Below are 13,448 nucleotides of genomic sequence, written 5' to 3'. Positions count from 1 at the left end.
GCTGATTCACATTCACTCTTCTCAAAACATTACATATTCATTCCTTGATACTTCCATCCATTCATTGCAAATGATACAATACATTACATATATACCATTCCAATATTTACAATTACAAGGTCAGCTAAAACACAAGTAAACAAAATATTACTGAGTTGGCCAAACAGTAGAAACTCGGGTTCTATAAGCTGACTTGGTGAACTTCTGATACTCGGCGTCCACTGCATTACTTGGCATCGCCATGCACTTGGTAGAAGTAGAAGCTTGGTCCATACTAATCACACAGCGTAGCTTCGAACTCGGTAACCATTGGAGACTCGATAGATATAGTGTCACTCGATAGATACTAAATCCTTCGTTTACCTTACATTCACTCAGTAAACACTATACATCCATCACTCAGTAGACACTGGCTTCTCATTACACAAACTGATGACTCGGTAGACACTGTGAAGCTCGGTGACCACTATCTGCTTAGTGAATACTGTAGGCTCGGTAAACATTGCTGAATTGCACATTCGGTAGCTTCAGGAATGCTTAGTGTGAACTGCTTAACTGATGAACTTACTTGGCAACCATTGAATGCTCAGTATAAGCTGTATACTGAGAGATGAGCTCGGTAACCATACAGAGTTGAATAAGTGTTGTCACTAATGACAAATACAACATAATGCCAACACAAGGTATCCCTTTAGACGCAGACAAGGAACACTTTCAGACTTGTTCAAGATAAAGAACATAATGCTATCGATTTATGCCAAATTTGAAACACAATGTTTGATAAATTGCATGGTTATAATAGAAGGAATCAGATAGAGGAACAAATATATAATTTCACACAAAATATATCTGTATGCTTCTGAATAGATCTTCCCGCTTGCTTCAACCCTCACATTTTTTTTAGCAAGCCAAACTCATAATCAACGGGAATGAATTATTGCATCAATTTGTCCACTATCCAATCCCTTGTTGTCTTCTCCTTTCCTCTTCTATTTTGCCCCAATGGAATCTCTTGCCACCAAATTTTTGCATAACCCTTCAATTTGGCCTTCACAAACTTGACCCTATAAGGGTCTTCGATATCTTCATAATCGAAATATTCGTCTAATTAATTGATCTAGTCGATCAATTCCTCTGGGTTAAGATTTCTTGAAAATATGGGGACCTCAATCTTAGGTCTTTTCCAAAATTTGGAATTGGCCTTGAAAAGCCTTTCTTCCTTTTGTTTTATAACTTAGACTTCCCCTTCTTGATCAACATTTCCTTCTTCAAATTCCTCCTCACTTTCATCTCTTACTGCAAGATTCATTCCTCTACGAATCTCTTCTTGCAATGCTCACACTTGTCTCTAGAGAGCTCTAACCTCAGGTGTCACACCTTCGAATCTTCCACCACGTTCCCTTCGTAAAGGCATTTTTGTGTTCATCACTCAAATCCTAAACCACGGTCTTGGTTCAAATTGCCTTACAATCAGTTATTTGTCTACACACAAGAAACTCCCTCTTTGATACCACTTGATGGAGGCTACTCCCCTTAAAACCACAAACACGTAACAAAAATAGAGAAACAACAACAATTTGCAAGAACAAAAAAATGGGCTTCTTATTATCTCCAAAATTATGGAATTACAAATTTGAGAAATATAATATGCAAAGCCCACATGGGTGTTTTCCTTAATTTGTAAGATAGAGCCACGAGAAACCACCAAAAACTGCCCTAGACAACCCTATAGGCCTTCCTTATATAGGCAATTTGTCAGGAAAGGTTCTAAATAGTTAGCCCTAACCCTTGAGACCGACTAACCCTAAAATTATCATATTTATTACATTAGAGTTGGCTCAAAATAATTACAAATAATATTTTCAGGTAGCCCAACTTCTGGAGGCCATAACTTTTCAACCGTAGACCTGATTGGCTATTATAACCACTTTTCAGAACAACTCCTAATCTAGAGCTCATAATTGCGCAAACATCTATCAACCAAGGTTTGACCTCATTTCAGAACCTCAAAGGCCTTCAAAATTGAGCTCAATTTTTTTGTACCCAAAATGTATACCAAAAATCCTCAATAACTTCACCAACACATATTATATGGTAATGAAACTCAACAAGCAGGCTGATATATCTAAGATGAATCTCCACTTGTGAAATTAAAACATTTTGAGCTCGTATGACCAATTTGCTAAAAATAGTACATTTCCACAAATAGCAACTCTACACTGAAATAACCCTTATTGAAAAGATAGAAACAAAAATGTTTTTGGATGATGCAAGATTTGCCCTTACACCCAGAATGCTCCTGCATCAATTCCTTAATGAATCCTCCTTTTAGATGCACCTTATAACCTTTGTATCATGAAGATGCAATATGGTTTCATTAAATTGGTGGATAGCATATAATAGGCTATTGTTCAATGCCTTCTTGGAAGGTTTATTAGAGGACCAAAACCCTGTGCTTACCATTGTTCCCATTGCCAATCAGTCATGTTCAACTCCCCATTTAGGTATGGAGGGAGCTGTAGCAACCACAACCATCAGATTAGCAACAAAATAAAGTATATGTTGTGTAGCATGCTACTACAAAAGAACAATAATCGATCTTTGCATCATTTTGACGTTATTGCAAACATAGAAAGTAAAAAAGGATTTAACTTGTGATGATTTAGTTACAGGTACAAATTGACAAAAAAATTACCACTTAATTGGGATGGGTTACCAAGATATCCATATATGGGCTGAGTATTGAGGAATCAAAATACATGTTATAATTTATAACAGGATTGTATGTTTTTATTTTGAGCTAAATTTACTATATTCTTATGAAGTAATTTTGTTTATTATTGCCATCTTCTGCCTTATTTGCAGGTTGCAATAAATATGTTACAGGATGAGGGTTTTAGATCATTTTATAGAGGTCTTGGGCCATCTCTTCTTGGCATTGCACCCTACATTGCTGTCAACTTTTGTATTTTTGATTTGTGAGTATATAATCTTTCCTCTGTTGACTTTTTTGTATTGGTTCCCTTGTAAATTGTGATTAAGATCAGTATTCTGATTGGAAATTGTTGTTAACAAGTAAATATTCATGAGTATACCTAGTAGTACCTCAGCTCAATGAATTGTTTCCAAGTCAATGCATGATTTTTTTCCCCAATCAAGTAGCCATGCCTGTTACTTTTAGCATACCATTTACAGGTGCATAAAATTGAAGGTTTTCACTTTCTTTCCATTCAAATGGCAGAGTTAAGAAGTCACTTCCAGAGGAGTTGAGGAAGAAACCAGAGGCATCTTTTGCAACTGCTATTATTTCAGCCACATGTGCAACATTGATGTGCTATCCTCTAGACACGGTTAGGAGACAGATGCAAATGAAGGGCTCCCCGCATAAAGATGTTTTGAGTGCTTTTTCAGGTATTAGATAACCGGAATTGTAAAGACTGTTCATCAATAGGATTCAAACAGAATTATTTCATATTAATTGCAGTTTGATTGTTCTTCTTTTCTTCTTCTTGTAAAGTAGCCATGGAGAAAAATCACTTATTTGTGGAAAATCTGAAGGATGCAGCAAGAGTCGTTGTTGTTTCTTATGCAATATTGTAGAGGCAATATATCATGTCATCAAACAGCTTCTTGTATGATAATGGACAGGAAATCTAAAGAAAAGAATAATATTCTTTTGTAAATGTCTTATATAAGAAAATAGTAGTTTTCCTTTGTCAACATTTTAGAGTAATATACTTGCCTCATCCAGTCAGCTGTCAAAGTGCAATAAATTAAGCTATAGGACCATTTTCAACAAAGACCTGTTTATATTGTTCTCATCTGAAATCACAGACCATGCATAGGCAGAAGCTTTTATCCAGGCAGTATAGAAAATTCTCTCATTATTGCATCTGAAACCACAAATTAGACACAAGAGATAACTTAATCTTTCTCACTGGGCAGCATATCTTGTTATTTGCACCCAGGACTTGGCAGAACAAAACTCACAGGTACTTGGATGAACAGGGGTTTTAGCAAAATTGTTCAGATTCAAATTTATACAGCATAGGTAATGATCTCATACTGGTGTTCATATATGTAGATGATGTCATTATTATAGGTAGTGAGGCACATGCTGTTGAGAAAATCAAGTATTATAGACCACAACTTTTGACAAGACTAATCTAGGCCTCCCACCTTACTGTCCAGGTGTGAAAGTTTGGCAAAGAGGTAACAGCAATTTTGTCTCACTAATCAAATATGCCAAGAGTTTGCTTGACAAATTCAGAGTGATAGATTGCAAGATCTTGTCCACACATATGGAGAAAGGGCTGAAGCTCTCAGCCAATATTGACTCTCCAATGGTTAGTGAGTTAGCTTACATGCAAGTTGCAACTAATAGGGAGTTAAATAGCCACCAGACCTATTTGAAACTATGCTTTGAGTTTTGATTCCAAATTTGTGAGAACACTAAAGGTAGAACATTGGAATGTAGCAAAAAAGGGTGTTGGGATGTGTGAAAGGTACACTTGACTTTGGTATTCTGTATAGCAGAAGCAAAGATTGTAGCTTGTGTTGGTTTACTTTAGCTTAGGAATGTTTTATATATGATAAAAGATCCATTTTTAAATATATTTTTAGCCTTAGCATGGACTAGCAAGAAGCAAAATGCAGTAGTTTTTTTTCCTTGACCTAAGGTGAAATATTGAGGAGTAGCGAATGGAGCATGTAAGTTAGTTGTTCTCTAGAAGATGCTTTCCAGCATAAAGATGCCAAGTAAGTGCCTGCAATTCTAATCAGGGACAATTAAAATGCTTAAGCTTGCCAAAGATCTATTCTTCTAGAAGTGTACCAAACATTTGCAAATACATTGTCATTTCATTAGAGAATTTGATGGCTCTATTTTGTTGCAATATTGTCCATAAGAGAGCAAACTACAAATATTCTTACCAAGTCTTTGACCCCAAAATATTTTGAGATAAACTTGGTGTAGTTAGTAGATTGATTGATAAGGGAGGGTTTTAAAACTTAAAAGTAATTATTGTTGACAAAGGGTCAATTAGTTATCAGCTATGTCAAAGGGATGCATTTCCTTGTCCCTGATCTTTGAGCCATTTTTGGGGATAGCTAGGGGACAACAATATAAAATATATAGGGACATTTTAAATGTTCATAAGATAAATTTATTAATGTCCTATGAGAGACCACAAAAGGGTCTAAGTTACTAAAAGCATATCACGGAGGCAACAACCAAATAGCAAGAACACAAACAATGACTGGAAAAGAGACAAGCTAGAAAGTAAAAGACCCACAAAGGAAGACTAAGGGTCCTTCCTAGGTGGGGAAAAAGTCCAGCACCAAAGGATAAGGTCCATGGTAGGGGCAAACCTTCAATCGTCCAAAATACCAATCGCAGTGGAGTGTCACTATCGAGTGAACCTACTACAAGGTCTCACCAGCTTGCCGTGACTGGAAGTAAGAGGATCAAGCATCCGCTTCATGCCCCGAGTAAGAGACATCAACGAGAAAAAGGAAGTTATAAGCTGAGAAGAAGTTTGTCTTAAAGGGAATAGATCCTATTAGGTATGATCACGAAGCCACATGGCCTCTTGAAGATGAGCAAGACACCGTTGATCGGTATATCTAAAGAAAGAAGAGAGAGACCTGTACTCTTTGGAGTTTTGAACATGTAGTGTGTAAAGTTTATTACTAGATTTAATTAATTGCAAAATTTTTGTTTCAAGTATAAACAATAACACCAATGTTTTGAATCGCTTCCAGGATCTGCAAACGTTAGTTCAGTAATAACAGAAATGAAGTATATCAAACTTAGAATTATCTTTGATCCTTCTGGAGTGCTTGCATTAATAGATTTCGATGCCAAGATTACATCGGGCATATTGGATAAATACCAATAGAAGGGGTGTGGGGATGAATGGCCATGTCTCCAATTGGAGACATGGACATTCATTCTCCTACCCATTCATTTTTTACTAATACTCATGATTAGTTACTGTCATAAACACAGTGATTAAATGTATAACTAATCATTACATCTGCGGCCCAATATAAAGGATAGATCGATCATGATCTAAACATCAAAGGAGCCAAAAATGACCTCGATCATGCCTTAATGATCTCAGAACACACACACACACATATCATCGGTTGTAGACTGTGTAAGGTACAACAACATGTACGTATGCATATATGCATACAACATGTGCATCATGCTGTTGTGCGTATATACATACATATGTGCTTATCTCAGAACACACACACACACACACACGCGCGCGCACACATATATATCATCGGTTGTAGACTGTGTAAGGTACAAAAACATGTATGTATGCATATATGCATACAGCGTGTGCATCATGCTGTTGTGCGTATATACATACATATGTGGTTATCACAGTAATGTCAAACCAAAGCTACATGCATTAACACTCCCTCTTAGCTAGGGAAGAAAAAGTGCATATATATAAGTTCTTTATATGAAAAGTAATATTGTCAAGATATGTATAAGAAAATCAAGTCTCATGATATTCTTTCTAGTTATGGTGTGTATGCAGATATCGAGTCACATGATATCCACCATGCTCTTTTAACTATCATGATTTTTCCTTGAATATCAAGTCAAATGATATTTATCCTTATAATAATCTAATAATAATAAAGTTGTCACCTTATATTATCAGAATCAATATTTCATTATAAAAGATTATCACCTTAAATAATGAATATAGGGTAGGCCCATGAGTCATAGAGTCACACATATGACAAAAGAGTTTACACTTTAAACATCTTTATTTAAATAATACTATTAGAAATGGAAAAAGAAATCTGTAAATAAGCAATACCAGGAAAGAATCTAAGTGAGTAAATGCATGAGAAGATATTACCATAAAATAGGAGAGAGAAAGCTTCAAGCTCCAACACCATGAGACAAGATATTTGGAAAGGGGAAAGCAAAGAAAACCCCTTGTGACATTATGAATGAGGCATGAAAAGCCTAAGAAGAAAAAGAGAGAGAGCAAGAGAGTAATTGCTCATACAATAATGAGAAGAGGAAGAAACCTCATCGTTAAATGAGAGAAGAGGGTCATCTCTTAAATAGAGATGAGAGAGAGGAGTTAGAATGTAACTCCCATGTCTATGAATGCCACCATTCATATGTGTGTGAGGCCAAGTGTGAGATTCCTCTTAAGGAGGAATAATCTAAAATTAGAAATTACAATACATATTTATCCTCACATATTCCACTAGACGACAAAATAAGATGTAGTGGAAAAAGGACAAAAAAGAAATATATTAGGATACCTTGGCTTATATCCTAATATATTATAATAATAAATAAAGGAGGTCTAACCTTGGTTTATAAATACACCAAGGAAAGATTACAACTTCTAACACCCCCCTTTAATCTTTACTTGGGGTAATTACATCAAAGGGTATTAAACCCATAATTTACAAAAATCTGCAATTTAATCTTCAATATGAAGTAAGTTGATCGTCTTCAAGCCATTTGTAGGGCCAAGAGAAGCACATGAGTCCTTTGAGCATAGACACATCTTCAAGAAGGTTCCTTGATGGATTACCTGAAAAAAAAAGAACAACAAGACAAATATCCACAAGTAGAATGCCATCATATATGAAAATTCGAAATCCTTTTGAATAAGGATAATAAAACTCTCATAGAGAAACAATGAGTAAAACATGTTACCACAAAACAATGGAGATTACCTGATATCAAGATAAAGTATATGCTCAAAATATTGTCAACAAGGACAAATTGAGTAAAAAGCTTAATCAATGCTCTCATGAAAAGAATATTATACTAATGCACAAATGACCACAAACAAGGCCAACTAATGATATGTGCATCAACATTGCATCAATCATGTGGATATAGACAATCCACTTAATGAATCATCCCACTGCAAGCAATGGGGGCGTCGCTCCATAACATGCATGACTCATGATCTAAGCAATAAAGTATGCAGATCATTATCACATTAATATATGAAAATAACATAAATGAGAGACATGCTGATCAAAGTAGAATTATCATGATTTTTGTTAGGATAATCAAAAGAATGGATTATGAGGATATAACAACATATTGCCTTCAAATTGGATCAAATCATTTGAATTTGGAGGGAAAACTCCAATAATAGCATCCTCTTCATGGAGGAACAAAAATGGAACAACATGGAGGGAAACTCCATATAAAATGAGTGCATACCAATATAGGATGGAGGGATACTCCATGGGCCAGATAAGGAAACTATGTATCAGTTATATTGAGGGTACCTACATAGTTAACCTTGAAAAAATTGGCTCCCTATGCAACTCAAAACAAATATCATATAAATCATGTAGATCAATGGTATAAAACCATAAAGTGCCAACATGGGCATAGAACGATGCTATAAAAGCATAAAACTGCAACCATGTGCAGATATATCAATAAAATCAAATCATTAAATAATGAAGGCAATAGTGTAAGATTACTCATAATCCAATTAAGTAAAATGATTTAAGGAAGATCAACTAAATATAGATATCACGTATAAAACTCCATTGAGGGTAAACATGAGTATTAAATTCATTTTGCAAAGGTATATATTAATTTCTGAATCATTATAGTCATAAATTATATATTTATCTGGGCATATATGTGGGCCCCCATATATACTCAAATAAATATACGAAAATAGATTGGTTAAAGAAAATAATCACCTTTCCATACTTAATATTTTGGAAAGTCACAATTTATAAAAAGTCACAATATTTACCTTGATTCAAAAATATAACCTCAAAGTAATAAAAACATAAAGTCATGGGGCAAGAAAAGATCTCCCCATTTTTCTCATACTATGCCTTCAAGATTGGAAGTGATTCAAAAAGATTTTTTTTTCGAAATAAAACATTAAGAAAGATATAACTAAAAAAACTTAGTAATTAATGATAGAGTGCAGATCTGGCAGATAAGAATATACTAAAAAGAGTTAAGAAACTTTTCTAAAAAAAGTTTGAATAAAAGCTTGTAATGAGTAAGAGAGATTTAAAATAGAATATTGCACTTGTCTGGCAATGAATGATTTCAAGCCAAAAATAGGTTGACAAGAGGCAATAATAAAAGTAAATGATGCTTTTGATGCTTCTGTCAAGAGCTTAAAAAAGAAAAAGAGTCTTGCATGAAAAGACAAGAAAAGATGAGCAATGATCTATTTTAAAAAAAAAACAGAAAATAATAATTGCACAGAGAATATTCTAAACATGCAAGAGACAAAATTAGAAACTTAAAACGTCCAGACATGAAAAGACGAAAAAGCATAGTTCTAATCATGTTTAGAATATGAAGAATGTAGTGATTGGAACACCTGCAATTCTTCCCCATTTAGACCGTTTTGTGAGAATTCTGAATCATGGGTAGGCTTCACCATGTCTTACCCTTCAATTCGAGCTCAAACTTGGCTTATTCCTTCAGAAATTCTTTAGTTTCAGCCCTTTTTGTTTTCTGCTGATCCTGCAAACTACTGTGAAGGCTCAAGATCAGGATAAATTGTACGCAGATTACTGCTCAGAATTCGTTCCTGCGTCAAAACCATTGGAGAATTATGTTCAACAACCTAATACTCAAATAAAGGGTTTGAGTTTTCACCAGGGTCGTTATGAGGGTGGGGAGTCCTTATTCAACAGCTCCGCTCTCAGTTGGAATCCCAAATCGAGTTATGTTTATTTTTCTGTATCCAGTTGGCGGGGAACTGATCAGGAAGGGGTCTTCAAGATCTCTGGCCGATTGAATTTTCACCACCCTTGGCAGCAGTTAGTTTCCCCTTGAAAACATCTATATTGGCATCCAAAACATCAGGTTTCCTATAACCAGATCCGATCAAACAAATTCTGTGCGTCAAATGCGACCAGAAACCATCTCCAGAGATGGTAAAAACACCAAGCCTCAGTCTAACTTTAGGCAAGCGAGTCCTTCCAAAGGGCTTCCGAAACCCTTCCTTACCAACAGACACCGAGAACCTTCTATGATATTTGTGACCGGTACTCGTTGAAAGGACTACTTGAGTTGAAGTGAAGTAGTTTGTTCTACGGAGAGAGCCTCAAGAGTCATCGGCATCGAAACCTTTAAATCAAAAATGAAAACAGCGCTGCAAGAGACGCACCTCAGCGCATAGCCATCTTAAGAGGAGAAAATTGGACGGCAAAGGCAATCAATCTACACAAATTGACGCTGGAAAATAGCCAACTCGGGTTACTTCGGCTTAAGCAACACAACTCAACTCCGCAAAATACGACACAAATAGAATACAACAAATTTCACAGCATACAATTCAAGCCAAGGCCTGCCACACAAATCCCCCAAACCCCTAAAACGCACACTGCAAGTACCGCCACAACATTGCTCAACTTATAATCAAAAGAGCACAGAGTTGCTAATAAGGAAAAACCTTTTGGCGGCAAGCCTTCCAAAGGGGGTTAGATAAAAAACTAATAGAAAATAAGAAGTAACCTGCACAAATTAGAGCAAACAAAAGTTAAACGGATTTGGCGGTAAACCAGCCAAATCCAAAAAAAATTCAATTTCTTCCATCTTAAAAAGATTAAAGAAGAAATTAGTGAAATCTCTCTCAAGAGTCTCCTTCGAATCGTACCTTCATGCAAACACTCAAAACAAAGATTAAACTGCTCTGATACCATGTTAGAAATGGAAAAAGAAATCTGTAAATAAGCAATACCAGGAAAGAATCTAAGTGAGTAAATGCATGAGAAGATATTACCATAAAATAGGAGAGAGAAAGCTTCAAGCTCCAACACCATGAGACAAGATATTTGGAAAGGGGAAAGCAAAAAAAACCCCTTGTGACATTATGAATGAGGCATGAAAAGCCTAAGAAAAAGAGAGAGAGCAAGAGAGTAATTGCTCATACAATAATGAGAAGAGGAAGAAACCTCATCGTTAAATGAGAGAAGAGGGTCATCTCTTAAATAGAGATGAGAGAGAGGAGTTAGAATGTAACTCCCATTTCTATGAATGCCACCATTCATATGTGTGTGAGGCCAAGTGTGAGATTCCTCTTAAGGAGGAATAATCTAAAATTAGAAATTACAATACATATTTATCCTCACATATTCCACTAGATGACAAAATAAGATGTAGTGGAAAAAGGACAAAAAAGAAATATATTAGGATACCTTGGCTTATATCCTAATATATTATAATAATAAATAAAGGAGGTCTAACCTTGGTTTATAAATACACCAAGGAAAGATTACAACTTCTAACAAATACAAAATTACAAAGTTGAGACTCAATCTCATAAACTTACATTTCAATCAAGTTAAGTTTCTTTCTAAAATGATCAACTTTCACTTTAGGGAGAGCCTTGGTGAGAATGTTAGCTGTTTGATCACCTATATTAATAGATTCTAATTGAATAGCTCTTCTTTCCACCATGTCTCTTATGTAGTGGTAAGGAATTTATATATGCTTAGATCTATCATGAAATACCGGATTCAGAGATAACTTGTTGCAACTTTGGTTATCATAGTGAATAGTGGTAGGTTTCATAGGTTCACCAAACAAGTTAGAAAACAACTTCCGAAGCTACACTGCTTCTCTAGCTTCCATAGCTGCTGCAATATACTCTGCCTCAATAGAACTTTGCACAACAGAAGCTTGCCTTTTACAAATCCAAGAAATCATGGCTGATCCTAAACTGAAGCAGCACCCTGATGTGCCTTTACACTTCCGGCCCAATCAAAATCAGTATATTCATGTAACTCCAAGCTGATATTTTCATATTTAAGTTCATACCCAATAGTACCTTGAAGATACCTCAATATATACTTCAAAGCAACAAGATGAATCTCAAAAGGTTCACACATGAAATGACTTAATTCATTCATTGCATAACAGATATTGAGTCGAGTATTTACAAGATATACCAAGGACCCAATTATTTGTTTGTATAAGGTGGGATCAACTAGTCTGGACTTAGCACTTGCTTCCTTTAGCTTGTGAAGGTTGGTTTCCATAGGTGTAGACATAGGTCAACAGTCCCACATTCCAAATCTTTTCAAAATATCAATAGTATACTTCTTTTGATGTAGAAAGATATTACCAGACTTCTAACGTACTTCCAAACGAAGAAAGTAATGAAGAATTCCTAAATCTTTTATTTCGAATTCAAAAGCCAAATCTTTCTTACACTGATTAATGAGATGTTCTTCCCCTGTAATTAGAAGATCATCAACATAAAGAATTAGAATTAGCATATCACCTTTGGTTACCTTGAAGTAGAGATTTGGATCAGCCACGTTCTTGGTGAATCCAAGACTTAAAATGTATTTGTCAATCCTTTCATACCAGGCCCAGGGAGCCTGTTTAAGTCCATATAGAGCCCTCTTCAATTTACAAACATGAGAAGCAACATCATGAGTTACAAATCATTCTGGTTGTTCCAGGTATACTTCTTCCTCTATTTTTCCATTAAAAAAAGCAGTTTTTACATCCATTTGATGCATTTTCCAACCTTTGGTTGCTATGATGGCTATTATAGCTCTAACATAAGTGTACCTGGCAATTGGTGCAAAGGTTTCTTCGAAGTCAATTCCTTCCTTTTGAGAAAAACCTCTAGCAACAAAACGAGCTTTATGTTTTTCAATGCTGCCATCTGCAACATACTTAACTTTGAAGAGCCATTTTGAAGTCACAACAGATTTTTCTTTAGGTCTCGGAACTATGTCCCAAACATCATTTTTTAGTATAGACTGGTATTCTTCCACCATGGTGTCTTTCCAAGCTTGATGTTTAAGTTCTTCAGAAGTACTAGAAGGTTTAGGATTCAAGCTCTCACACAAGAAAGCATTATATGTCAACTTTCTAGGTCTCTTGCTTTCTTGGAAGGTTCCTAAAGGGGCTGCAAATCCATCTCCTTCCTGTATTATTTTTCTTGCCCCAAGTGGCCTTTTAGAGTGATCAAGACTCTCTTCTTGAGCCTTTGGAAGGATTTCAGTTTCAATTGAAGTCTCTTCAGGGAATTCCCTCTGAATCTCTAGAGCAGGAATCTCTTCTAGAGATACATCAAATGTATCTAGTTCATCAGAGGTTTTGGCTCTTCCGAAAGCAATGTCTTCCTCAAAGATGACATCTTTCCTTAGTTCTATTTGTTTTTGTCTAGGTATGTAGACTCTGTATCCTTTTATTGTTTCACTAAAACCGGTGAGAATACCCTTTCTTCCAGAAGGTTCTAACTTAGTTATCTTCTCCTTAGGTACATGAACATATACATGACATCCAAATATTCTTAGGTGATTGATGTCAGGTTTCTTTCCACAAAATGCTTCTTTAAGAGTCTTATTGTTCAAATGTGAGTGAGGACATCTATTCTGAATATAGATTGTAGTGTTGGATGCTTCAACCCAGAAGGACATACTCAAAT

The 13,448-nt window shown here is 35.5% G+C and overlaps 1 protein-coding gene across 1 annotated transcript in view; it reads left to right on the top strand.

Annotated features, from left to right (window-relative positions):
- Positions 1 to 13,448, top strand: part of LOC149543417 (putative envelope ADP,ATP carrier protein, chloroplastic) — a 150,700-nt gene that overhangs the window by 110,093 nt on the left and 27,159 nt on the right. Inside the window, exons 7-8 of the mRNA XM_089798208.1 lie at positions 2,866 to 2,978; positions 3,242 to 3,411. Of these exons, the coding sequence (XP_089654334.1) occupies positions 2,866 to 2,978; positions 3,242 to 3,411 (283 nt within the window). The remainder of the gene's footprint in view (positions 1 to 2,865; positions 2,979 to 3,241; positions 3,412 to 13,448) is intronic.

This window comes from Cupressus sempervirens, chromosome 8, assembly GCF_028749045.1.
Source record: "Cupressus sempervirens isolate cs-2001-9-10 chromosome 8, ASM2874904v1, whole genome shotgun sequence".
NCBI classification, from domain to species: Eukaryota; Viridiplantae; Streptophyta; class Pinopsida; order Cupressales; family Cupressaceae; genus Cupressus; species Cupressus sempervirens.
Note: the sequence above shows the minus strand (reverse complement) of the source record. Positions and strands in the feature narration are given on the sequence as shown.